This window comes from Pseudozyma flocculosa (genome assembly GCF_000417875.1).
Source record: "Pseudozyma flocculosa PF-1 unplaced genomic scaffold scaffold00014, whole genome shotgun sequence".
Lineage (NCBI taxonomy): Eukaryota > Fungi > Basidiomycota > Ustilaginomycetes > Ustilaginales > Ustilaginaceae > Pseudozyma > Pseudozyma flocculosa.
Genome location: NW_006920882.1, coordinates 96406 through 123325, shown reverse-complemented (window position 1 = coordinate 123325; position 26920 = coordinate 96406). Strand labels below are relative to the sequence as shown.

General features: G+C 67.4%; 3 protein-coding genes across 3 annotated transcripts; all 3 read right to left on the bottom strand.

The window, feature by feature from the left end:
- Positions 1-60: 60 nt before the first annotated feature.
- PFL1_04303 (uncharacterized protein) lies at positions 61-2037 on the bottom strand (the record flags this gene model as incomplete). The annotated part of the gene is made up of 1 exon (XM_007881829.1): positions 61-2037. The coding sequence occupies one exon, from the start codon at positions 2035-2037 to the stop codon at positions 61-63; it is 1977 nt and encodes a 658-aa protein (XP_007880020.1).
- Positions 2038-6071: 4034 nt separating this feature from the next.
- Positions 6072-7415, bottom strand: PFL1_04302 (uncharacterized protein; the record flags this gene model as incomplete). Its single annotated transcript, XM_007881828.1, has 1 exon — positions 6072-7415. One exon carries the CDS (start codon positions 7413-7415, stop codon positions 6072-6074), a length of 1344 nt encoding a protein of 447 aa, XP_007880019.1.
- Positions 7416-9263: 1848 nt separating this feature from the next.
- On the bottom strand, positions 9264-26656 carry PFL1_04301 (uncharacterized protein; the record flags this gene model as incomplete). The annotated part of the gene is made up of 3 exons (XM_007881827.1): positions 9264-16535; positions 16646-26135; positions 26226-26656. The coding sequence occupies 3 exons, from the start codon at positions 26654-26656 to the stop codon at positions 9264-9266; spliced, it is 17193 nt and encodes a 5730-aa protein (XP_007880018.1).
- Between the last annotated feature and the right edge of the window lie 264 nt (positions 26657-26920).

Genomic DNA, 26920 nt, shown 5'->3' with positions numbered 1-26920 from the left:
GACGGGGGGACGAGGGAGAAGGTCCATGCAGAAAGCCAGGAGGGCGGAGCCACCCAAGTTTTAGTGGTAACCACCGTGCTGGTACTGGGCCTCCTCCTCGTCGCCGACCTCCTGTCCGATGGCGCCACCCTGAGCCGCGTTGTTGGAGATCTGGGGTCCACCGATGGTGACGCTCTTGCCGTCGCCGCTGATGGGGTTGGCGACGTTGTACTGGAGGTCGAAGCTGTCGCCTCCCCAGGCATCGGCCGAGGCAGCCTGGTTGGCGTTGGACCTCTTGTGGTAGCCGTAGCCGGCCTGGCCCTGGTCGGCGTCGTTGGAGGCGTACTGGTTGGCGATGCCGGCCGTGGCCGACGTGTCGGCGATGGCGTCACCGTTGATGCCATACTGGAACGACTTGCCGCCGACAGCATCGACCGAGGCGAACTGCTCGATGCCCTGGCCGATGGCCTCGCCGCCGTAGCCGCCGCGACGACGGAAGGGACGACCACCGTGTCCGCCCTCCTCGTCGTCGCCGATCCTGCCGCCGCTTCCGCTGTTGTCGGCCTCTTGGGGACCACCGGCGGTGACCGAATTGCCCCATCCGCTCACGACCGGGTGGTTGGCCTGTCCCTGCCACGACGAGCCGCCATAGCCGTTCGACTCGCCGTACGCGCCACCACCGCGGCGCTCGTTGTCGCTGATGTCGCCGCCCCGGCCGCTGTCGTCGGCGCCCTGCGGCCCGCCGGCCGTCACCGAATTGCCGCCACCCGAGACGACCGGGTGGTTCTGCTGCCACTGCCACGCCGAGCCGCCGTATCCGTTGGCCTCGCCACCGGCACCTCGACGCGAAAGCACGCCGTTGAGAATATTGTTTGCCACGGGTACGTTCAAGCCGCCATCGTTGTTGCTACCGGCCGAGTTGTAAGACCCCTCGGCGTCGATACCTCCGCCTCGACGGCTCAGAACGCCGTCGAGAATATTGTCGAGGGCAGCGACGTTGGCTCCGCCATCATTGCCCGATGCGGCCGAGTTGTAAGACCCCTCGGCGTCGATACCACCGCCTCGACGGCTCAAAACGCCGTTGAGAATGTTGTCGAGAGCGGCGACGTTGGCTCCGCCATCGTTACCATCGGCTGCCGAGTTGCTCGATCCCTCGAAGCTGCTGCCACCACCGCGGCGAGACAGGACGCCGTTGAGAATGTTGTCGAGGGCGGCGACGTTGAGGCCGCCATCATTGCCCGATGCGGCCGAGTTGCCAGATCCCTCGAAGCTACCACTGCCCAAGCCACGGCGAGACAGGACGCCGTTGAGGATGTTGTCGAGAGCGGCAACGTTGGCTCCGCCATCGTTACCATCGGCTGCCGAGTTGCCCGAGCCCTCGAAGCTACCGCTGCCCAAGCCACGGCGAGACAGGACGCCGTTGAGGATGTTGTCGAGAGCGGCCACGTTGGCTCCGCCGTCGTTCCCACTAGATGCGCTGTTAAAGCTGCCCTCGGCGTCGATGCCTCGTCCTCCTCGGCGTGAGAGAACGCCGTTGAGCAGGTTGTCGAGCACTGCAATGTTGGCTCCACCGTCGTTCCCACTGGCTGCGCTGTTAAAGCTGCCCTCGGCGTCGGTGCCGAATCCTCCTCGACGTGAAAGAACGCCGTTGAGAATATTGTTTGCCACTGGTACGTTCAGACCGCCATCGTTGTTGCTGCCGGCCGAGTTGAAGGACCCCTCTGCGTCGATGGGACCACGTCCGCCTCGACGAGAGAGGACACCGTTGAGGATGTTGTCTGCCACGGCAACGTTGGCTCCTCCATCGTTTCCGCTCGCTGCGCTGTTGAAACTGCCCTCGGCGTCGATGCCCGCCGCATGCGGGATGCTCTTGTGCTCGTGCTCGTAGTGTTCGCCCTCGTGGAAACCGTGGCCGTGGCCGTGGCCGTCGTAGTCGAAGTGGTGCTCGCCCTCGTCGGCGATGACCTGGTTGACCGAGTTGTTGATAGGGCGAGCCTGGCCAACGGCTGCGGCGGCGACAGCAGCGACGGCGGCGGTCTGAAGAGTGGTAAACTTCATCGTGAAAGTGAAAAAGGGGGGAAGGGTGGGACAAGGGTGGAAAGGGGTTGGGGTAAGGGGGGTTTGGGTATTCGCACTAGGCGTGGGGTAGTTGGGGGAAGTGGTAGGGGTAAGAGGGGGGGTTGCTGGAATGTACGAAGCGCCGGGCCAGGTATGCAGTGAGAAGGGAAAGGTAAGAAGCTGGTGTGGAAAGGTAGGAACTGATGGAAGGATGGGGAGAAGAAGACGGTGGAGGGTGGTTGGGACGCGGCGTCTTTATACCCTGTTTGTCCTGTCAAGCAGCGGAGCGGAGCGCTATGAAGCAGAGGGGCGGGCAATTGGGCGAGATGTCAAGCAAGGCGCGCTGTGGGGTTCCACAGGGGTCCTTGTCAGTCGATGAGGGTAACACTGTGCGGCTGCGCGGCAGTACGTCGTGCAGCAGCACCGACCTAGCCCACAACCGTGCGCTGCATCTTCGGACAGAGGGGACCGAGCGCTGCGTGTGACCAAGCCCGCCGTTCAGCTGATGGGGTGAGGGGGGTTTACGAGGTCCGATGCCGTGACGAGGGGGCCGAAGGGGCTGGCAAACAGAAGCAGTTACCGCATCCGTTGCGCAGTACGATGGGATGGCATCATCGTCTCTCTTTGTCGCGACGACGAGCACCTACACATCGACCGGGAGGGAAGACACAATGCTTGAATGGCGGGACGGTCTAGCGGCCCACGTCAGAGCATGGAAGGAGATCAATGAAGAGTTCGGAGACGGAAAAGGAAGGTGTGCCATGTTACCAGCCCAGGTCGATCCGATCAGAGCGGGAAGGCGAAGCGAAGCGAAGCCGGTTCTTGCGATGGTCGCAAGCGAGGGCTCTGACGATGGAACAGGCCGACGAAGATGGTCGTGGATGACGGAACGGGTAGGAAAGGCAGCTGGTGGGCTCTGAGTTAGAGGCCGAGGTCGAGGTCGAGGTCGGAGGTCGGGGGTCGAGGTCGAGAAGCAGGAGGCCAGGAGAAGCCCAATAAGGTTATGGTGCCATTTCGCCCCTTCTCGACGAGCAGTCGTGACGCCAGGAGGGCCGCCGGGAGGCAATGTCTGTCGGACGGGGGATTCTAGACGCATGCATGCAAGCGTGCGTACATGCATCGCATCGCATCGCATCGGATCACATCGCAACGGAGAAGAGGAGAAAAGGCGGGGAAGGGTGAGCGTACCAGACGATGGAAGACAAGTGACAGGCATCGAAAGCGGGCGAGACGGAGAGGTACCGAGCGAATTGTGGTGCGATGGTGTGGCGGGATGGCGAGGTGGAACGCTGTCGCTGTCGCTGTCACACTGTCACTCTGTCACGGCGAGGGCCGACAAGCTAAGAAGCAACGAGCGGCAAGCAGGGCGTGGTTCGTTTGGCGAGAGACGCGGGTAGAGTTGGGCAGGGTCGAGTCCGCATGCATGCATGAGGACGAGGTCGAGGTCGAGGACAGTGGGGAAGGACAGAGAGGAAGGACAGTGGCGCGGCCGTCCGTCTGTCGGACCGTCGATTCCAGGTCGCTGTCTCTCGAACGGGAGGGACTTGCGAGCAGGTTGGCAAGGAAGCGCGAGGAGGGAAGGAGAGAGGGAAGCGGGGAGAGACGTGGCGCGTCGATCCGTCAGAGGGACCGAGTCCGACTGTCGAGACCACTCTGGCATGCGAGGACAGCTGTCAAAAAGCGGAAACTCAAAAAGCCACAACGGCGTTGGAGGGCCGAAGGCTGGACTGAACTGGCCTGGGCTGGGCTGAGCTGGCCCGCCAAAAAGGCCGGTTCGGTGTCGATCCCAGCGCGGGTTCTCTAGCCGAGCATTCCAGAGCCCCTCCATGATCGTCTTCCTGACACCTGTCGCTCGCTGCTCCGCGCCATATCACCCGCTCGTCGGCTTGTCGGCCCCGTCCGCCCGTCCATTCGTTGGTTCCAGGGTCTTGCTCCTCGCCGACGAGCACCACGAGTGTGACAGCCAGCGACCCTTGCGCACAGCACCGTTCCGCACCGCGGCGTCTCTTTAGGGTTAGACCCCGTCCGTCCGTCTATCCTTGCCCCTGCCACGGTATCGTACCGCACCGTATCTCACCGTACCGTACCATACAGTACCTCTGTACCCTCCTGACGTCAAGCCGCTTCGGGCGCCTCCGCACCTCTGAAACAGGCGGTTGAGCCAAAGGTCTACCCTTTCCCAGGCGTCGTGGTGGAGCCTTGCCTCTTTCGACGCCTTGCCACCCTCCTCGTGCCGCTTCGTTGCTCCGGCAACGGCAAGTACGAAGAGGGAAGAAGGCGAAGCGCCACTTGGATTCCCGCACTAGCGTTCGACGGCCGAAGCGGGCGAGGTGGGCTGAGACGGGCTCAGGCCTGCGCAAGGCGCCGATACTGTACGGGTTGCAAGCTCGTGACTGGCCTTTTTGACGTTGACGTGCTACGGGCCCGGCGACCGCTCCGGCATGGAATCCAATGGGGCATCGTGCAAGTGGACGCATCGTCTCAGAGACGCATCCTGTCGATGACGGTAGGGCGTACTTTTGACAGCAACCTCAGTGCTCATCCCTTCCCACCCCCATCCCCGTCGCAATGGAGGGGAAGCCTCAAGACAAGACGAGGATCGTACACTATCCCGTCCGGTACCGACATTGTCTCCCTTCCATACCTCCCGTTTCCTCGACAGGTAGGCCGATGGGTGAGCAGAGGTTGCTCAGCCTCGTTTCCCGGACCACCACCACCATGGACCGACGGGATCGACGGGATCGACACGTGCCATAGCCATACCGAACCTCGCTCTCTCTCTCATCGTATCGCCGTATTGTAGTCGAATCGCGTTGCATGGGCCCCAGATCCTTCATTGTTTGTCGATACAATGGCGAACAACACAAAGCGAAGCAGTTGCGACTTGTCTATCCCGTTGCATCGTCGTCGCCTTTCTCGTCTCGTCAACGTACCCACTCCACAGGTCCATCGTATTGTACGACCATTGTTGCAGCAACGTCGGTATGTACCGCCACAAAAAGGAGAGACAGCATGGCAAAGGCAGGATCGACGCGGAGATCTCGTCGGGGGCCCCGCTCACGCACCAACGAACTTACTTCTGCACGGATCGATCTTGGTCCACCACTTGGGCCCGCTTCCTCTTCTCACCTCGCCTCACCTCACCTCACCAAGGTGGATGCACATCGACCGAATCGAGCCTCCGCCAAGCACGACCCATCGTTTCATCACCGAGCAAACGACTTTTACGGACCTCCCGAGCGAAAGAAGGCAGCGAGATCAACGACGGACGAGAATTTTTGTCAACACCAGGGCTGGATAGAACAAAATCGAGGCGAAAAACCACAACGAAAAAAAAAGAACATCATCGCCGTCGGGTGGCGTGCCGCAGCGAACATGCATGGCCAGGTGGCAGCGGCAGTGGGTGGGCAAGAGCATCTACCAACGTGCAGGCGGGCGGCCGGGCGGGCGCACGGGCGGGCAAGACGGTAGCGCGGCGGCAGTGGTAGGTGAGAAAAGATGTCAAGATTGGGTGGGGATAGAACAGGCGGCGGCCGGTGAGGACGAGACGTCCAGGGCTCCATCCATGTCCAGGTGCACCCTCGGAGCTCGTCACGCAGGCGCGACGGCCGCCCGAGGACCGCAGAGAGGGGACTGACAGGCTGGCTGGCTGGCTAGAGTGTTCCGCCTCCATGTTACTCCAATCTAGGCCGAATGAAGACGGGATGCGGTGGCGGGCAGGCGAGGCCGAGCCAGGGGAGCGATGCCGGTCGCGAACGATCGCAGCAGATGCCATCGAGCGAGAGAAAGAGAGGAGTTTTCCGAAATGTCCGTGGATGAGGTCGAAGAGTGCGGGTGCGAGGTTTGAGCACCGGTTCCGGAAAGCGCGACACGTCCATCGCGGTGGATTGGCGCGGGCACAGGCGTCCAGGCCCGCCCAACAAAACCAATCGAGCCGCGGGCGCACGTGCAAGCAAGCAAGCAAACGAGTCGAGCAAAGCGAGCGGTGAAGGCGATGCCGACACCGAGGCCGCCGCTGCTGCTACGTCTGCTGCTCAAAACAGGAGGGCAGCGCCGAGCAGGGTGCATCCGAGCAGGACGAGGGGCGCCTGGAGCGAGGCAGCGGCACCGCTAGACGAGCCGCTGGCCGACTTGGACGTCGACTGGGCGCCGGCGGCACCGTTGGAGCCCGACGAGCCGCTCTTGACGGCGGCCGAGCCCGAGGCGGTGGCCGTGGCCTGGGAGCCCGTGATGTTGCGGTTGGTCTCGACGTAGGCGTCGCCGGCGGGCTTGTTGAGGCACTGAATGATGGGCATGAGGTTCTGCTTGGGGTTCATGCTCTGGGCAAACGGAAGGACGACCTCGGTGGCCAGCTCCACGCTCTGCTGGTAGAGGTCGTGGGCGAGGACAATGTAGCCGGTGTCGAGGTTGGGGGCGTTCTTGAGGATGCCCTCAAACGTCGAGACGACCTCGGCGGCCGAGACGGTGCCGGCGCCGATCTTCCAGTCGTTGGTGTCGTAGTTGCCGCCGCCGGGGGCCGAGGTCCAGATGATGGGGGTGAGGCCCATCTGGTTGGAGATGGCGCGGACGCGGTCGTCGATGTCTCCGTAAGGCGGGCGCATCGTGTTGGGCGAGACGCCGATCGTCTGGCGGATGACCTCGCGGGTCCAGCCGAGCTCGGCGACAATCTGCTCGTTGGTGAGCATGGTGAGCGAGGGGTGGGACCAGGTGTGGACCGAGATCTGGTGACCGGCCGAGTACTCGAGCTGGAGCATCTCGGGGCGCGAGAGGACGCGGGATCCGACGACAAAGAAGGTCGACTTGAGCTGGTGCTCGTTGAGGTACTCGAGCAGCTGGGGCGTGTAGGGCGAGGGGCCGTCGTCGTACGAGAGGCCCCAGGTGTTCTTGGTGGGGCAGGTGGTGATGTCGGTGTCGCGGGTGCATCCGCCGCAGGTCCACCAGCAGTTGCCGTCTGCGCCGGCGGCCTTGAGGTTGTTGGGGTTGCCCGAGCACGAGGCGGCGTCGACGGTCGAGGGGACACTGGGGACCTTGGACCAGTCGATTTCCTTGATCCATGCCTGGACCTGGGGCGAGTCGGTGGGGGGCAGGGCGTCGAGCGGGGGGAAGTTGGCAATGGTGATCTGCTTTGCGTCGGGGAGGGCGGGCGCGTTGGTGATCTGCGGGTTCTTTGCGCCGGGGCTGGCGGTCGAGTAGAGGGGCTGGGTGGCCGTGGGGTTGCCCTCGCCCGACTTGATAGTGGCGACGATGGACGAGACCGAGGGGGCGAGGGTGCCGGTAAAGGTGCTGGTGGCGGCCTGTCGGCGGACGGGGCTCATGTGAGCGGATGCGCTTGCGACTGCGAGGGCAGCGCAGAGGGCGGCCGAGGTGAACTTGACCATGGTGGCGAGTGCTGAGAGGGTGGCGGAAAAGGTCGAGGTGCGAGTGTGGCGGCGGCGGCGATGAGTCGAGGCTCTGGGCGGGAGGAAGCCGAGTGCGTGCAAGGAAGGCGACTTACGGATCTGGGCGTGCAAGAGGTGCGGATGCGTGCAATCAAGGATCTAGCCCGGGGGCGCGATGGCGAGGGCAAGTCTAGATGGAAAGGATGGCTACAGACGATGCGTCGAGTCGTGAGACGGGTACACGGGGGCAAAGAGCGTGGGTGGATGGATCCTGGTGGCGCGGTGGTGATGTGGTGGTGGTGATGATTCCTTTGAAGACGATGCGGAAAGGAAGGGGGGCCTTGAGGTTCCGGGAGTCGGCGCGGTGGTGGGCGGTGGTGGTGATGGTCGTGAGGGCAGAACGGAGGCGGCTCGAGGTCCGAGTCGTGGTCGAGGTCGAGGTTGGAGGCAGGTCGGGGGGGAGGGGGCGAGGCAGCCACAGGCAAGGCGCGCCAGACCAGCAGGGGGCAGCAGACCAGCGGCAGGCGAGGAGCCAGGCGGGGCAAATTCAGCAAAGCAGCACGCAGGCCGAGGCGACCAACAAACCGCCTGGCAGGCTTGGCTCGCCTCGCTCCTGCCAGAAGAGAGGGCGGGCGGGGCCTTGCCAGCCAAGGCCGGCAGAGGCGTGCGGCCTGCGTGTCCACCAGCCAGCCTGGCAGACCAGCCCAGCCTAGCCTGCAGGGGGGCGGGCGGCCAAAAAGGTCGGAGCGCGCGCGTTCGGGGCGGGCCCGCCACCCTCCAGCCTGCGTGCTGCTTGCTTCTGGCTTGGCCGGCATCGGCAACGAGGTTTTGGCGCGGTCCGTCCGCCCACCAGCCTGCCTGCCCGCCTGCCTTTGTCCTCGCCCCCGCACCCGCACCCGCACCCGCCCGCCCTACGACGGCCAAGGCAAGACAATGCGCAGATCACACATACAGGACGCGGCACCAGCGCGGCGCAACGCACGCCCTCTAAACCTCGCTGGAGCTGCCGCATGCCTGCATACCCGTCCGTCTGCTCTCGTGCCCTAGGTATCTTGAACGTTGATTCCAGGCCAGGGCGCTCTGACTCCAGATGATTGCGGCACGCCCGATGTAGGGTACGGTCCGATGCCACCGCTAAAAGAGGAGCTGATGCTGATCGGTCGGTGCAGTCTATCTGGCTCCGTTTGTCGCCCTTGCGTTGCGTGCCTTCTTGGCACCAGCACCAGAGTAGGGCGGATCGACATGCGCTGCGGCTGGCCCTGGCGCTGGCTCTGGCGTTTCGGCGTTCAAACGCCGATCCTCGAAAACTCACGCAGGCGAGGGTGCGTGCGTGCGTGCGTGCGTGCGTGCGTGCGTGCGTGCGTGCGTTGGCGAGCAGATTTGGGGGGGAGGCCTAGGGAGCGAGAAAATTTCGAGGCGGTGTCGTGCGCTCGCCCCCGAGCCGGCCGTCGCTCGCTCGGGGCTTGGCAGACGGCGGAACCGAAAAAAGAAATTCCTCATCTGCTGCGCCAAGAGACGCGATCGACGCCCCGCCCCGCTCTATTTTGGTTTAGAGCAGGCGGCTAGGCCACGCCCGAGCCAGGCCTGGCTTGGCACAAGCCGCGCAGCGCAGCGCAGCAAGGGGACGGCACGCTCGTCGTGGCCTAGCTCGACCCTCGGGCCCTCGACATTCGGTTCCGCACTCGTCCCCATCACCGCCGCCACCGCCACCACCACCCTCGCTGCTCCTCGATCTCCGACGACATCTCCGTTTCTACAGTGAAAATGGCCCCGCTTCGAATTCTCAAACGTCGTCTGACGTGCTTATGTACAGGTACACCTTTGGGGCTCCATCCCCTCCCTCCCCTCTCACGTCTCCATCTCGCGGATCTTTTCGGCCCACTGGCGCAGCGTGGCGGCCAGCACCTCGGGCAGCGCCTCGACGTCGCGCACCACGACATAGTACTCGAACGGGAACGTGTCCAGGTAGCGCTGCATCTTGAGCTGCGGCCGTCCGCGCGCGTCCATCTCGTAGCTCACCGACGACATTGACAGGATCGACGCGCGCTGCTGCTGTTGTGGTGGTTGCTGCTGCGTGGTTGCCGACGTTGATGCTGCCGCGGGAGCAGCAGCAGCAGCAGGAGGAGGAGCGGGAGGCGAGAGCGAGTCGACAACGACAAAGACGAGCACCACGCGCTGCTCATTGGCCCGGCGCAGGATCGAGCGCAGCCGCTCGTGGTCCTGGCAGATGCCGTCGGAAATGACAATCTGCAGCTGCCACAGCTCCTTGGACTCGCCACTACCGCCGCCGCCGCGCTCGTCGCGCGAAGAGGCCAGCAGCTCGAGGCTCGACTCGAGCATCCGGTAGACGTCGGTGCCCCTCTGCTCGAACCGCAGCGAGTCGAGCACTTTGCCGCCCTCGGCATCGCTAAACGCCGTGCCGAACGGGTGCAGCGTCGACACCGTCTCGCCAAACTTGACGATGCCCACCTCGCCCACCTCGAGCCGGTTGAGGGCGCCCGACACGAGCGACAGCGTCTGGTACGCCAGGTGGGCCGACTTGGACTCGGCCATCGACCGGCTGTCGTCGATGGCCAGCAGCACCTGGTACTCGCGCTTCGACGGCTTGGTCCGCCGCAGCCAGATCTTGTCCTTGGCAAAGTCCGACGCGATAAAGGGAACAATCTTGCGCATGTTGAGCCGCTTGCCCGTCCGGAAGTCGCCGTTGAGCCGCGTCGCCAGCGTCGGCGCCAAGATCAGCCGCAGCGACTCGCACAGCGCAAACGACAGGTCCGACGTCAGCGCATTGTACGAGCGCCACAGGTCGCCCGCCCGCGACAGCCGCTCCTCGGCATCCAGGCCGCGAAACTCGTCGAGCGACTCGAGCAGCGCAGCGTCGGCCTCGGCGCGGTCCACGTCCGGCAGCGGGTCGTTGTCCGAGTCCGAAGAGGCGCCCTCGGACATGGCCTCGTCGTCGTTGTCCTGGGCGTTCGGGTTGACCTCGCCCTCGTCGCGGCCGTTGGCGAGCGCCTCCTGCTCGGCCGTGAGCGAGGACGACGACGGCTTGATGTCGCTCGGCATCAGCGCCTTTTGCTGTGCGCCCTCGCCCTGGTCGTCGCGCTCCTGCCCGCCCAGATCCGGCAGCTCGAGCGGCGCGCGTTCAGGCGCGTCGGCCTGCGACGGGTCCGGCTTGGCCTCTTCGGCGCGCGGCTTGGCGCCCTGCTGGTCGTTTTCGTCCTCGATGGCCAGCTCGCCCAGCTTCTGCACCTGGTCCTCGTCCTCGGCCGCGCCCAGCGCCTGGCCCTCGGCGTTGTCGTCGTTGGTGACGTGCTCGACGTCGCCCTGCTCGGGCATGCCCTCGCCCTCGGGCTTGGCCTCGTCGCCCTGGTGCTCGTCGTCGGCCGCCTGGTCCTGGTCGTTGGCCTCCTGGATGTCTTCGAAGCGGCGTCGGAACTCTTCCAGCGCATCGCCGAGCGAGCGCATCGGGTTGGCGGCGTCAAGGTCCGGCCGCTGCTGCGACGTCTCCTCGACCGCCTCGGGCTGCGGCCGCTGGGCGCGCGACGATCCGCCGCCCGCCGAGGGGTCCTGATCGGTGGGCAGCGCCGCCTCGTCGTCCTCGTCCATCATGCCGTCGTCGGCGTCGTTGGTGCTCTGCTGCGCCGCCTCGGCCCGTCGCCCCTGCTGGCCGCGCGATGACTGCTGCTGCTCGGCGCTCGCGTCCTCGCCGGCGTCCATGCCCTGGTCGTAGGCGGCGCCGTCGTCGTTGAGATTGACCGGCTGGTCCGGGTCCTGGGCGTCGTTGGGCCGCTGTGCCTTTTCGTCCTGCGCTGCTGCCTGCTGGTCGTCGATGCCCTGATCCTCGCCATCTTGGCCCTCACCCTCATCCTCGTCCATGGCGGCGCCCTCCTCGCCCTCGTCCTTGGCCACCTTTTCGTCGGTCGCCTCGTCGGGCTCGGCACCCTCGCCGTCCTCCTCGTCGTCGCCGTCGGCCTTTTCGATCTCCTCCTTGCCCGGCTCGTCGTCGACCAGGTCGTCGAGTCCGTCTGGCTGGCGCTCGTCCTTCTTCTGCTTCTCCTCGTTGGGCGGCAGGTCGTCGCCGGCCAGGTCGCTGAGGCCGTCCTCGTCATCGCCGCTGTCGTCGTCTTCGGCCTCGTCCCGCTCGTTGCCGTCGTCCATGTTGAGTTCGTCGTCGATGTCGAGGTTCTCGCCTTCCTGCATCTGCTCGTCGAGGCGGCGGCCGAGACCCTCGGGCTGCTGGTCTGCGTCCGGGTCCTCCTCTTCGCCCTCCTCGTCGCCCTTGTCCTCGTCGTCGCCCTCGTGCTTTTCGGCCTCGTCGCCTTCGTCCTCGGCGCCGCCGTCGTCGTTGTCGTCATCGCCCTGCTGCTGACCCTGCTCTTTGTCGACGTTGTCGCTCTTCTCGCCTGCCTTTTCCTTCTTCTGCTTCGAGTCCGACTGCTTCCGCTCGCCCTCGTCGTCCTTGGGCGCCAAGTCGTCCTGGCCGTTGTCGTCGTCGTCGGCGTCGTCGCCGCCCTGGGCCTGCTTGTCAGTCTTGTCCCTGGCGTCCTTGTTGTCCTCCTTGTCCTCGTCGTCGTCCTCGTTGCCCCACATCTTCTCGTCGACGGCGTTGGGGTCGAGCGGATCGACGTCGCCCACGGCCTCGTCGGGCTCCTCGTCGTCCTGCTCGTCGTCCTTGTGCTCGTCGTCGTCGCCCTCGCCCTCGCCCTCGCTCGGCTCGATCTCCTCCATATCGCCGCCGAAGTCGTCCTCGGCCTCGCGCGCATTCTTCTCGCGCTCCGGCTTGTCGTCCCTTTCGCCATCGTCGCCCTGCTCCTGGTTGGGGTCCTTGGCGAGCTCCTCCATGGGCTCGTCGTCGTCCATCTGGTCGGTGACGTCCTTGGCGCCCGAACCGTCGCCGAGGCCCGTGCCGCCCTCGAGCTGCTCTCCGCCATCGCCGTCGTCGCCGTCCTGCTGCTGCTGCTCCTCGGGCGGCTTGCAGAAGCCCTTGGCGGCCAGCGCCGACACGAGGTTGCACAGCACATGGCTCATTTTGAGCAGCGAGCGCGACCAGTTGGCCGAAGAGACCAGGTGGGCGCGAAGCAGCGATGCATACTCGTGCACGAACGGCGATAGCCGCGCCAGGTGGTGGTGCGCCGCCGCTGCCGCCGACGCCGTGTGCGGAAGCGAGTCGGCCAGCGACAGCGCCTTTTCCACCTCGATCAGCACCGACTCGCACCGCAGCGTGCGGTGGTCGTGGGCCAGGCGCTCGAGCTCCGACAGCACCGCCTTGTCCTCGAGGTCCTTGTCCTCGTCGTCGGCGTCATTGTCGTCGGCCTTCTTGGCCTCGCCATCGGCAGCAGCAGACGGCTTGGCAGCGGCAAGATCGGCCTTCTTGCGCAGATCCTGGGCGACGAGGAGGATCGACGAGATGACCCGGTTGCTCTGGTCGCGGAAGGGCGCAATCTGCTCCTCCTCGTCCTCGTCCTCTTCTCCGTCGGCGACGATGGACGCGAGGCAGGCAGAGATGGTGTAGCTCATCGCCTCGGTCCAGGTGCGCGTCGGTCGGACGAGGGCCGACAGCGCCGGCGCCGTCTCCTCGCCACGGACGAGGCAGTCGACGACCTCGCGGGCGAGCTCGGCGGCCTTGGACAGCACCTGCTCCTCGCCCGCAGCGAGGAAGCAGAACGAGTCGATGACGACGGCGTCGGCGCGGGTGCGATGCATCTGCGCGGCAAGCTGGGTCGCCGTCGCGCTGAGTCGGCCGAGGCTGGTCAGCACGGCCTCGGTGCCCATCGGACCGAACGGCGAGAGGGCGATGTGCTTGGGCGCCAGCTGCAGCACCTCTTCCAGGCTCGATGCCAGGCGCGCCACAAAGTCGGCCGCGTCGGCGAACGTGTCCTTGGCCTTGGACCTCGTCACGGCCATCGGCGCTGCGGCGTCACCCTCTGCATCGCCACCGGCGACGGTGTGGACGACCTCGATGCGGTGCGCCACCTTCTCGAGGCATGCAAAGTCGCGCAGCAGCTTCGACATGCGCCTGCGCTCGCCAAAGACGAGGCTGACGCAGTGCTCGACGTAGTTGACGCAGCGCTGCAGCTCGGCCGTCGACAGGTCGGCGCTGTGGTTGCCGAGCGAGTCGCGCACCTTGGGCAGGCCGGCGAGGAGGCGGAAGTGGAACTGCTCGACGCTCTCAAACACCTCGCCGCCGAGCGAGGCGGGGCAGACGGCGCGCAGCGGCTCCTGCGTATAGACAAAGGCGCTGTCCTGGTTGCGCTTGGGCACGTCCGAGTTGACGAAGCCGTTGAGGCCGATGCGGCGCAGCTCGCGCAGCAGCTCGGTCCACGCCTTGCGCTTGCGCAGGTTGAGGTTCTTGATCGCCTTTTCGGTCTCCTCCTTGTGGAACGCCGGCGTCAGCTTGGCCAGCGACTGCTGCCGCTCGATGATTTCCTCGGCCAGCGAAGAAAGGCCGTCGGCCACGCTGGCGTCGGTCAGCTGCGGCACGAGGTGCTTGCCGCCCATCTGGCGCAGCATCGTGTACGTCTGCGCCAGGTTGGCGAGGTGCTGCGGCAGCTGCGCCTGGTGTCCTGCCGGAGCAGCGACGGCGTCGTCGCCCGCCCGGCAGACGGCGGCCCACAGCCGCTGGTCGATCTTGGCGGGGGCGTGCTCGACCTTGATGGCGATGACGGCGGGAAGGTCCTTTCTCGACAGGCCGTCGAGGTGGGCGGCGAGCAGCGGGTCGGCGGGCTGGCGGAGGATGTCGCGGAAGGAGCGGATGCACTTGTGGAGCTGCCGGTGCGTCTTTTGCGCCGACGCCTTGAGCGCGTGGACGTTGACGTCCTTCCAACTGGCAAGCTTGATGTAGTTGCGGATCTCGCGCTCGAGGACGTCGCGCTGCTGCCGGAGCGTCGCGGCCACCTTGGGCTGGAACTGCCAAAAGAAGGCCGTAACGTTCTGCAGCACCACGCCGACGTCGCGCAGGCCGCGGCTCTCGTCGACGGGCGCCAGCTCGACGAGGAGGTCAAGGAAGCGCGAAAACGAATCGAGCAGCCGCAGCCGCGCCTCGTACTGGCCGATGGAGCCGGAACGCACAAACTGGTCGAGCGAGTCGATGAGCTTGCGGACGTGGGCCTGGCGCGCCTCGTCGCCCTCGGCCGCGGCGGAGCGCGTGCCGCCAACGAGGACCTCAAAGAGGCGGAACCACCACTCGGCCAGGCCCGTCTCGACGTAGTCGGTCGCCTGGTTGTCGAGGATGCGCGCCCAGCACGACAGCTCGAGGCGGCGCCACTCGACAATCTGGGCCGAGACGCGCTCGCGGTGCGGCTGCAGCGTCGTCTGCGAGCTGGCAAAGCCCTCCCAGTCCTCGGTGTGCATCAGCAGCTGCTCGAGCGCGCTCAGCACCTTGGCCACCGGGCTCGCCGAGTCGAGGCGCAGCAGCGCATCGCAGCGGTCGCGGATGTGCTGCAGCACCATCTGGTCCGGCCACTCGGCAATCAGCTCCGACAGGCGGCGGCGCAGACCGTCGACGATCGAAATCACCTTGCCCGCTTCGTCCGGCCGGGGGTCGAGGTAGAAGTTGAACCTGCCCACCCCGCCGCCGGTGCCGTCGTCCGGCGAGGCCAACGGGGCGCCGACGCTCGAGGTCGCAGCGGCCACCTGATAAGCGGCGCCGATCTGGTCGATCTTCTCGCTGAGCTGGGCGTAGTGCGAGTTGACGATCCTCCGCACCAGCTCGGCGCGGCTGGCGTAAAAGACCTCGCGCGACGCGGCAGCCTGCTGCCTGGCCACCTCGCCGTCGCCGAACAGCGCCATGTGGGCGCGGTAGAGCTGGACAAAGTGCGGCGGCTTGAGGAGCGAGTTGACCGCCGTCGAGTCTGCCGCTGCGTCCTGCTGCTGCTGCTGCTGCTGCTGCTGACCGCCCGACGGCTCGTCGAGGACGTCATTGAACTCCGGGAAGAGCATGCGGAACTCGCGCTCCTCGGCCTCGGCGTCGGCAGCCATCTCGAGGTCGAAGCGCTTCGACTTGTACAGGCTGGCGTTGGCCTCTTCGGCCTGGCGCTCGCGCTCGCGGTCGAGCGTCCAGAGCTGGTAGAGCTGGTCGTAGGTGCGGCTGATGCGGCGGAGAGTGCCGATCTGGCGCACGCTCTGCGCGCCCAGGCGCTCGGCATCAAGCGCCACCGACGAGACCGAGGCGAGGAGCAGCGGCGCCGTCAGGACGCCCGACTTGGACGTCGTCTTGAGCTTGACGGGCAGCTCGAGGCGGCCGTAGGCAGCGATGCTGGCCGCCGTGGGGAAGGTGACGAGCGCCTCGAGCACCTTGGACTGGCGGTTGACCTCGGCGGTGCGGCTGGCCAGCCGGGCCGCCTGGGCCATGGTGCGGAAGCCGAGCTGCACCTGGGACAGCACCAGCAGGAACGGCGCAATGAGGTCGTGGAGCGGCGCAAACGTCTGGCGCAGGCGGTGCGCAAAGCCCATGATGCTCGCCTGCAGGCTGACCTCGCGATCCTCGGTCTGCTGGTCGAACTCGGCCGCCTGCATGGCGTTCATCAGGTCGGCCAGCTTCGACGTGGCCAGCACCTGCTGCACAAAGGCGTGCATCTCGCGGTAGAGCTGCGTGAGGAGCTTGAGGTCCGAGCCGCGCGGCAGCGTCTTGGTCGACTCCTTGGCCATGCGGCCAGTGATGTCGACCAGCTCCGCGCCCAGCTGCCGCGTGATGGCGTTGCCCGGCCGACCCGTGACGACGGCCTCGGCGGCCGTCTCGACGGCGAGCTGCGCCCGCACCTCGTCGCGGCAGAAGGCGCTAAAGGCGCCGCGCGTCTGCTGCGTCACGACCGGGTCGAGCGCAAAGTTGGGCAGGTAGAGGCGCAGCACCGACATGGCCAGCACCACCCACGCCTGGCCCGCTCCGAGCATCGCCTCGGGCCCGCGCTTGCCCGTCGACAGCGCAGCCACCTGAGCCAGGCTGGCCGACCACTCGGAGGCGATCGCCCTCGACTCGTCCGAGACGGCCTCGAGCTCGCCGAGCGTGGCAAACTCGGTGGCGAGGCGCTGCAGGCCGACTTCGGCACTCCGGCCGCCGCCGGTGCGGTCCTTGCCGATCGGGACTCCATCGACGCGGGCGATTGAGCGCCTCAGAGCCTCGGACATCTGCGATCGAGACAGGGGGAGAGAGAGAGAGAGAGCGGTGTCGAGATCGGGTCAGCATGCGTGGGCTCCAGCAATCGCGCCTCGTCTGCCAGCTTCGACGCCGCACTCACCAAGTTGGCAAAGCCATTCAGCAGGCTTCGGACCTGCTCAAGCCTGGACGGCATCATGGCAGGCGTGGCGACGCACGCCGAGAGCGCCAGCCTGCGCGCCGACGCATCGTGCTCGATCCGGCGCTCGAGGCTGACGCGGTCGGAGCGGGAGTCGAGGATAGCGCGCAGCAGCATGGGGCGGAAGAGCTCGGCTGGCCCGGCGTGGTCACGGCGGCGGCGCCCTCCTCCTTGGCGTTCGCCAGCGCTTGCCGGGTCGATCTGGGCCCAAAGGCGGCGGATCCACTCGACGTCGGGCGCATCGAGCTTGTCAGCGGCGCCGCTGCTCGCCAGAACGTTGCCGCCCGATGCCTCGAGCGACCAGATGGCCGCGCGCACGGGGACGGCGGCCGAGAGAGGGAGGCCAGAGCCCTGCTTGAGCAGCTCGACGAAGCAGCGTAGCCGTGCGAGGTCGACGCTGCCCACGCTGCCCGCCGGAGAGACCGACGCCGACGCCGAGCGTAGCACGCTCTGGACGGCGACGTCCATGGCCGAGGCGGCCACTGCTTCTCGCGTATCCTCCTCTGCCGTGCTCCAGCCGGCAGTCTCTCCGTCTTGCTGCTGCTCCTGGAGGGCCTTGGACTCGAGGTTCTGCAGCGAGGCAAGCGTCTTGCGTCCGAGGTCGAGCAGCTCCGCCGACTGCTTCTGCGACCACGCCGCGCCGCTGAGGGTCAGGGTGGCGGCGATATCGAGCGCATTGACGGCGGCGTCGCGGGGCAGGCTGCGCGGCGGCGAGCGGGCCAGCACATCGGCAATCTGCCTCGACAGCTCGGCGCCGCGGCTGTCGGCCGCCTTGGCCAGGCAGAGGGTCCAGATGGTCTGCATGGCGAAGCCCGAGGTCAGGTTGATTTTGCCGCCAAGCTGATCGAGGGCGCTGCCGAGCGCCGCCTGGAGCGGCAGGCCGGCCGCATCGAGCTTGGCCATCGTCTCGGCCATGACCTGGACCAGCACCTGGATGGCGGAGTAGTCGAGCTCGGAGCTCGAGCACAGCTTCTCGAGGAAGCCGCACGTGTGCAGCAGGGTCTGGACGCGGGCCGCCACCTGGCTGTCGAGGGCTGCGTCGGAGCCCGACCACTCCTGCACCGCTCGCACAATCGAGGCCGAGAGCGGGAACACCTGCTGGATGGCCGATTCCTCGCTCTGCTCAGAGCCGGATGCACCGGCGTTGGCGCCGTCGCTGTTGAGGGCGGCCAGGGCCGACTGTTCCATGACGCTCAGCAACTTCTTGTCCTTCTTCTGCGCCGCCTCCGAGAGCGATCGCAGCGCGATCTGCTGCAGCAGCGCTGCGGCGTACAGCTGCAGCTTGCCGCCGTCGTGCGACGATGCGTCGAGCTGCTGCTGCTGCTGGTCCTGCTCGAGGAGCGCCGAGACGTTGTCGTTGTAGCGCACATCGAACGGCTGGCGCTCGACAAAGGGACGCGGCACGGCGAGACCGCCGCCGGCGAGCGCCTCGATGCGCTGCGTGACGAGCTTCGACACGTTGTCGGCCTTGGACCAGACCTGCAGCGCGAGCAGCGACTGCTGCTGCGTGTCGGCGTCTCGGGCGTACCGGCCCAGCAGGTGGGTGAGGAGCGGCACGGCCTCTGGGTTCGAGAAGCGGAGCAGGTACGAGCGCGACGCCGCCGCCGCCGACAGGTCCTGGTCGCTGCCGCTGCAGAGGAAGGCCGAGGCAGCGACGCCGGCGGCGAGCGCCGAGTTGCGGAGGACGAGCGATGACGCGGCCCAGTGCGCGGTGCGCTTGGCTTCGTCCTCGCTCTGAGCCTGTGTAGCAGCGCTGGCAACGAGCATGCCTCGCCGAGCGGCCTGCGATGCGATCGTCGCCGGCATGAGCGCAGCGTCGTGCCTGACGTCGCGCGCGGAGGCTGCAGCGACTGGCACCACATCGGCACGAGCGAGGCTCGACAGCCGCAGCCGGTCGGCATCACCCTCAAGCGTCGCGATCTTGGAGCCAGAGGCAGGTCCAGCCGAGCCGGCCGCAGCGGGAGGGACCATGCAGATCTCGATGCCGCGGTTGCGCATGGCGCGGGAGAGCTCGCCGTGCCGCGCGTCGAGCGCCATAAAGACGCGGAAGTTGGGGTGCGGCCGGACGACGGGCACCTCGCCGTCGACGACGCCGCGCTCGCTGATTACGAGCTGGCCGTCGATCTCGAAGAGCGAGTTGAGCCGGTCCAGGACCGAGGCCGAGCAGAGGTTGGCGTTGTCGAGCAGCAGCCAGTGGCCCTCCTTGAGGGCGCGCAGCAGCGGGCCGTCGGTCCACTCGAAGCGGCCCGAGCTGCCGCCGCCCTCGTTTGCGGAATCAGCCCGCTGCTGCAGCTGCAGCTGCCGGCTCTGGACAATGCACTGCCGCGCGGAGGCGATGGCGTGCTTGGCGTCGTCATCCTCGACCGTCAGCGGATGCGAAGCGAGGGTGTCGATGGCGGCGAGCAGCCCGGCGTGGTCGACGGCGTGGTCCTTGTGGGCGACCAGCAGGTCAAGCTCAGCCGACACGGCGCGGTCGCTGGCCGACAGCCGGCCAAACTCGTCCGACGAGGCGACGGCGCCGCCCCGCTCAATGAGCCGCTCGACGGCGAGGCGCACGCGCACCAGGGCGTCGCGCAGCTGCGACTGCGGGTCGTACTGCTCAAACGTTCCGAGCAGGTCCATGGTGTCGGTGCCGGAGCTCATCGAAAACTCCTCGAGGCGCGCGCCGGCGAGCTGCGCCAGCAGGCGGACGACGCTCGTCTTGCCGACGCCGCTGGGTCCCGTGAGGATGCCGAGCCAGCACATCTGCAGGCAGTCGGCGAGCGCTTCGAGCGTCGGCAGCTGGTGCTGCAGCAGCGCCAGGTTGGCCGTGGCGTCGAGGCGCCGGGGTCCGCGCTCGAGGAGCGCGTGGCCGAACTGGACGTGTCGAGGTGTGACGCTGGGCCACGGCCGCACGTCGTCCGGCAGCGGGATGCCGAACACGTCGGCGTAGAGGCCGCGGGCGGCGCGGCGGTCGGCGGCAGTGCGGAAGCGGAGGACGTAGAGCGAGGCGAGGTGCTCGATGGGCGCCCCGCGCACATTGAGGCCGAGATTCGAGTGGAGCAGCGTCAGCCAGCGCAGGAGGTCGCGCAGGTTAAACTCCCACGGCGCGCCGACGCGGCCGAAGCTGTGGCGCACCATCGTCTCGTGGTGGAGGCGCGAGTTGAAGGCGATCATCTTGCGCAGGTCGGCCGGGTCGAAGCGCGGGTAGAGGTGGGTGCAGATCTCGAGGATGTCGTCGGGCGTCAGCTCCTCGATGTGCACCTTGGTGAAGCGGTTGAGGAACGACTTTGGCAGGCCCTTGCGTCCGCCGCCCTGATGGTGCGGGTTCTGCGCGGCAAACAGGCGGAAGCTCGGATGCTTGGTGAAGCTGCGGCCGAGCTCGGGCAGGAAGACGGTGCCGCGGTGGTCGAGGCATGAGTTGAGGCCCTCGAGCACCGTCTGCGAGGCCAGGTTCATCTCGTCGAGCAGCACCCACTCGCCCTTCTGCATCGCCGTGAGGAAGGCGGCGTCGCGCCACGCAAACTCGCCCGGCCCGCCGCCTTCAACGGGCAGGTCGGCGCCAAAGAGGTCGACCAGCTCCGTCTGGTCGGACAGGTTGATGCGCGTGAGCGGGTTGCGCGTCGCCTTGGCCAGCGCGCTGATCAGGCTCGTCTTGCCGGCACCCGGGCTGCCCTCGAGCAGCAGCGCCTTGTTGGGCACGCACAGCGCCCGCAGCACGCGCATCGCGTTCGACGCCGACGTGGCCGCGCCAAAGCTGAACGAGCCGGCCGCCGCGTCGTTGCCGTCGCCATCAGCGCTGACAGCAGCGGCAGCAGCGACAGAGCCCATCGCTACGGCAAAGGGACCGACGCCGAAGCGGTCGGCAGTCTGCCTCACCTCAAACATGGCAGGCGACGCGGCGTCAAACTCGACGGGCGCAATCATGGCGGCCACCTTGGCAAAGCACTTTGCGCGCAGCTCGCGCAGGCCGTGGGCCGACATGGCCGCCGTGGCCGGCAGCGCGCCGAGGCCGTCGATGATGGTGAGCGAGGCGCCGTGGGCAAACGCGAGCGCCGGCTCGAGCACCGGCGCGTCGCCGGCCGCCGTCTGGTTCATGAAGGCGGCCCAGCCGAGCAGGTCTCGCAGGCCGATGTTGGCCTGGTCGATGCCGCCAATCTGGTGGACGAACCAGTCGGCAAAGTCGAGCAGCGGCTCGGTCCAGGCACGCAGCGCATCGTCGCGCCACTGGGCCTCGACGATGCGCACCAGGTCGGCGCGCACGTCGATGTGCGGCACCCAAATCTCGGTGAAGCGGTTGCGCAGCGCCGGCGAGAGCTCCTTTTTGCCGTAGTCGCCGCCCGGGTTCATCGTGGCGAGCACCTGGAAGCCGGCGGCGCCGCGGATCTCGGCGGCCGAGATGTCGGAGCCATCGCGGACTGCGCTGGGCGACGACGTGGTGCTGCGCTCGGCCAGCACCAGGGTGCGGCTGGGCTCGAGGACACTGTTGAGGCGCTCGAGGACGCTGTCGTCGGCGAGCGAGATTTCGTCGAGCAGCAGGTGGTCCCCGGCCTGCATCGCCTGCACCAGCGGCCCGTCGTGCCACTCGAACAGCGCCGTCGACTGGTTGACCTTCTGCAGCACCTTGGCCGTGTGCGCCTTGAGCGCTGCGCTCTCGTCGGCCGTCACTCCAGCTTCCGAGGCGCTGACAGCAGCTTCGCTGGTCGCCGAGGGCCACTTGGACAGCACCGACGACAGGGCGGCGGCAAATTCCTCGGGCAGGCTCTGGGCAGTGAGCGAGTGGGCGACCCCGACCCGCTCGAGGACATCGAGGGCGGCGAGCTTGGCCTCGGCCTGGAGCGCGGCGCGGTTGCGGAGCGGGCGCTGCCCGCCGAGCAGGTCGGCCGTGTCGGTGTTCTGGTGGCAGTTGACGCTGTGCAGCTTGCGGCCAAAGGCGTGGGCGAGGACCTCGCAGACCGACGTCTTGCCCGCGCCCGTCTCGCCGACGAGGAGCACGGGCTCGTCGTAGCGCAGCGCGGTGGCCACCAGGCAGAGGAGGCGCTGCACGGCGTCGGTCCACACGATGCGCGACTCGCCGACCGCGCGCATCATCGAGTCGGTGACGGTCGGGCCGATGCGGGCGGCCACCTTTTCGCGCCCGGCGCCGTGAAGGTCGTAGATCGATGCCGTGTTGATCTTAACGCGCATGACGCTCTCGATGACCTCCTTGACCGTGGCGCGGTCGTCGCTGCGGCGGGCGCGCTCGGCGATGAGCATGTAGCCGTTCTCGGCCAGCTGCTGGTACCCGACGGCCTCGCGCATGCCCCAGCGGAAGAGGTCGCGCAGCGTGACAAAGGCCTGCTTGGTCTCAAAGACGCGTCCCGCCTGGCGGCGCTTCTGCAGCTCCTCGAACACGCCGACGATGCGCGCGGCGTACGAGGGCGCGATGGCGCAGCGGTTGGTGAGGATCGTCTCGAGCTCGGCCTTGGGCACGTCGTCAAAGTGGAGCTCGAGGAAGCGGTTGCGGAACGCGCGGCTGAGCACCTTTCGCCCCGCGTAGAGGCCCGGCGGGTTCTGGGTGGCGAAGAGCATAAAGTGCGGGTGCGGGCGGACCACCTCGCCCGTCTCGGGGATGACGAGCTCGCGGTTGTCGTCGAGGAGCCGGTTGAGCGCCTCGAGGACGTCGGTGGGCGCCAGGTTGAGCTCGTCGAGCACGATCCAGTCGCCGCGCCGCAGCGCCTTGACCAGTAGCCCCTCGTGGAACGCCAGCCGGCCCGTGTCCGGGTCCGACGCGTACGAGCCGAGGTACTCCTGGATGTCGGTGTGCTCGTGGTTGTTGATACGGACGAAGCGGTGCCCCGTGCGGCGGGCCAGGTACTCGACGGCGCTCGTCTTGCCCGCCGACGTGGGGCCCTGGATGAGGACGGGGAAGCGCCGGGTCAGGGCGGCGCGCGACAGGCCCACCAGCTTGGCCTGGACCGACGCCGTGAGGACGTAATCTCCGGCCGCGTCAAGCGGCAGCGGGCCCGTCTCGAGCCAAAACGGCCCCACCTGGACAAACTTGCCCTCGTCGGTGCCCGGAGGCGCGGGCGGCGTGAAGGTGGCGATGGCGCGCGCGTTCTTGGCCTTGGCGAGCACGTTGCGCTCGATGACCTCGCGCACCGCCTGGGCGCTCTTGGTCTCGAGCAGCAGGGTGAAGGCCATGACGAAGCCCTCCCACAGCCCGCGGCGCAGGCCAAACGAGGGCGCGATGTCGGTGGCGAAAGTGAGGGCGCGCGCGAGGGTGCGGATCGAGTAGTGCGGGCGCTGGTTGGCGCCGTCGGCTAGCTCGTGGCGCTGCGCCATGCGGCGGATCTCGGCGTAGCACTCGGCCACGTCCATGACGACGCCGCGGTCGCCCACGGCGTGCTCGCCAATGTACTTTTCCACGATGGCCACGAGCGCGTCGCGGTCCGAGTCCGGGCTGGGCACGTAGAGCTCGGTGAAGCGCGAGCGCAGGCCCGAGGGCAGCTCCTTTTTGCCGACGTCGGTGGCCGGGTTCATGCAGGCAAACAGGCGGAAGTCTGGGTGGCGCGGGATGGGCTCGAGGTCGCCGCGCTCGGTCAGCGTGATGCTCGAGCTGGGCGACTGGAGCAGGCCAGAGAGGCAGTCGAGCGTCTCGGCCGCGGCCAGGTTGATCTCGTCGAGCAGCACCCAGTCGCCCTGGCGCAGCGCGCGGATCAGCGGACCCTCGACAAACGAAAAGACCAGGTTGCGCTTCTTGGAGCCGTGCTGGATGCCAAAGTCGCGCGCCAGCTGGTCGAAGCGCACCCACTCGGCGTCGAGCTTGGCGTCGGCCTCGACGTCGTCGATGCCAGACGCCGAGCCTTCGGCCGAGCCGTTCTCGGTGCGCCGCTTCTTCCTCGACTTGGTGGTGGTGGTAGTCGTCGTCGTCGCCGCTGCCGCCGCCGTGGTCGCCTCAGCAGGGACCGGGGCCGATGCCGCGCCGGAGGCGTCACCGTTGGCGGCGGCCGCCTTCTTGCGCTGCGCCGCCATCTTGGCCGACTCGCGCCAGAGCCCCGCGAGCCTGGCCCACTTGCCGCCGAGGAACGCCTTGCGCTCGGCCTCGACGAACCGGGCGTTGCGGCGCGACGAAAAGGTGCGCGAGAAGAGCTGCACCCACTCGTCGTGGAGCTCGGTGGCGGGCAGCTTGGGGTCGAGCGGCTTGAAGGCTCCGAGCAGGTCGCCGCTCTCGGTCTGCTGGCTCAGATTGAGTGCCGTCATCGAGCGCCCGAGCAGCGAGGCGAGATGCTGGACGACGGTCGTCTTGCCCGTGCCCGTCTCTCCCACCAGCAGCACCGGCTCGCTCAGCGCCGTCGAGACCGCCAGTCGCTCGAGCAGGCCGAGGGTGGGCTTGGTCAGGGCAAACTTGCGGTTGATGGGTTGGGCGCGCGACTGGGCCGAGCGCGGCTTGCGCGGCAGCTGGCACCTCCCCACTCGCAGCATCGAGGGCCGGAGGTGGCCGCCGTCGGCCGCCAGCTCGGCGGCGTCGGGCGTCTGCAGTGACAGCTCGGGCGTGCGGCCCTTGAGCGACCACCACGCTCGCTCGCTGCTAAGCCCGAGCTCCTCGGCGATGAGCTCGACCAGGGCGCTGTAGCGGTCCACAGCCTTGCCCGTCGATGCAGCCTGCGCTTGCGACTGCGACTGCTGCTGTGGGACGGTGCCGGGAGCCAGGTTGGCGGTAGACGAGGGCAGCGCGCCGAGGAAGACGTCGCACGCCTCGATGAAGACGTCCTCCTGCTGCTGTGGGATGGTGAACGGGTCGGACGTGGCCACCTTGCTGCTCTTGAGCAAATTCTCGACGCGGCGGCACCACTTGATCAGGTCGCGCAACGTTGCGGTCCGCAGCGCGCCCGCGGCCACCTCCTGCTGCCTTGACTTGGCCGACGCGCCGACGGTGGCGCTGCGGACCTTGTCCCACGTGTTGATCAGGCGCTGGAGGAAGCCGCCGTTGGCCGCGGCCGAGAGCCTGGCGAAGCTGCGGCTGAGGATGCGCTCGACATCGTCGCGGGTGGGCGCGCGCAGCTGCACCTCGGCCCAGTGCTCGCTGCCGAGGAACGTGGGTCGGGGCATCGCAGCCGCCGCCGACTTTGAGGTCGACGCTGAAGCGGACGTCGACGAGGAGCCAGCAGCGGCGCTGGCACCAGACGAGGCCGAGGTCGGCGCCGAGGCCGAGGCAGGCGTCGATCGGGTCGCAAAGAGGGCAAAGCCCTGTCCAGCGACGACCTTGCCACGGCTGCCGAGATCGATGCTGGGGCGAGCGCCGGCGGGCTTGGTGGGTCCGAGCTGCTCGACGAGGCGGCCGACGGTGCTGAGCACCTCGCTGCCGGCCTTGTCAATGTCCTCGAGCACGACCCACATGCCCATGCGCACCGCCCGGGTCAGCGCGCCCTCGGACCACTCAAAGGTGCCGGGCCGCGTCGGGCTCGAGACAAAGGATCCGAGCAGCTGCTTTGCGTCGACGCCCGACTGGTCGCCCAGCTGGATGTTGAGAACGTTGGTCTTCGCAGCGGCCACGACGGCGTCGTCGAGCGCCGAAGCCGGCCGGAGCAGGCTGGCGACAAACGAGATGAGCTCCGTCTTGCCGCTCGAGGGCGGGCCAGACAGGAGGATCGGCAGCCGCGCCGAAAGATGCAGTCCGAGCTCTGCCAGTGCAGGCCTGCAGCTTGGCGTCTCGACAAAGGATGCAGACTGAGAAGGCGTCGAGGCTGCGTCGACCGGCGAAGGGGCGGCGCTGTTGCCGGTGCTGGAGCGGACCAGGACGACGCCGCCGACCTCGCAGACCGAAGAGCAGAGATCATGTGGTCGGAGAGCCGGGTATAAGGGCGAAGTCGGGACTGACGGCTGCGAGTCTGGATCGACGTCCATCTGGTCCTCGGCCTTGACTTGGCGTGGTGCAGATAGGCTCTCTCCAGAAGCATCCTCGGCTGGCAAAAAAGGGATCGGGGTAGAGAGGCAGGCACGTCGCACGGCGGCGCTGCGTCTTCGCTCCTCTTCCTCGAGGATCCAGACGTCGATTGACCGGCCAGGCTCCTCGCGAGACTGGATCTCCGCCACAATTCCCGTGCTGATGCTACTGCTGCTTCCGCTCGCCACCGCTTCGGTGCTCTGGGGCACGACGACGGATGGGCGGCCGATCCACCGCTGCTGGAGCTCGAGCTTGGTGGCCTGCCCTAACCGCTCTTGGAGGGCAAAGACCTCGAGCGCCAGGAGGCGGGTGCCGGCGGGCAGATCTGTCGACGAGATGATGGCATGTAGCGATTCGGATGGCCAGGCCTGTGGGAGGTGGTCGAGAGCAACGGCCGAGGTGCTGAGCAGACGCCATGTGGCGAGGAGGATGTCATCGAGCTGCTGTCGGTCCTGGAGCCACTGGGCCGAGAGATCCCTGAGCGGACCTCCGGCAAGGCCAGGCTGCGAGATGAGGGCAAAGAGAACGCTGTTTGTTGGCGGTGCGAGGAAAGAAAGTGGGGTCAAAGTCAGCGAGATGAAGTGCGATGCTGCGACGAGGCGATGGGCTGACACACACTCGTAGAGCTCCTCAAACGGGCCGACCAGGCTAGCGAGCGCGCAAAAGGTGGCGCGGACGGTGGGCTGGTGCCAGGATGCATCTAGCGCCTGCGACGGCGGAGGAAGAAGGCGTGCAGCGAGGTCGACGAGGATGGGTCGGAGGTGGGCAGCCACGCGGTGAGCATGAATGGGCGAGGCGACGAGGAGCTGGGAGATCTGGTCGAGGAGCAGGGTGTAAGGAAGTGTGGGCTGTGCTGCTGCGGCCTGCTGCTTGATGGCTGCGATGCTGTGCTGGATGCCCTCGAGGATGCCGGGGACGGTTGCCAGGTCGTCGAGGCCGGCGATGAGGGCGTCTGTGGCGGCGACGAGGTCGATTTGCAATGCCGAGCGCCACGGCGAGGCGTAGCGTGCAGCGGCGATGGCTGTGCTGGCCTTGCCTGCGTTTACCATGGTGACTGCGAGCCTGAAAGGGGCCGGTCTATACGGGGCGCCGAGAGGATCCGAGATGCTGAGCGGGCGTAGAGGCAGCGGCAACGAAAAAGGCCCGGCCGTTGGGCAGGCTGGATGGACGGCGGGCTGCTGGCTTCTATTTGCGAGAGGCAAGGTGATTGCTGCTTCCTCCGCGCGGTCGTATGAAGTGTCCGATGGTGTGCGGTTGCCGTGGCCGCAGTCGTGGTTGGTCGATGATGGAGGGGGAGGAGGAGAGGGAGGGCC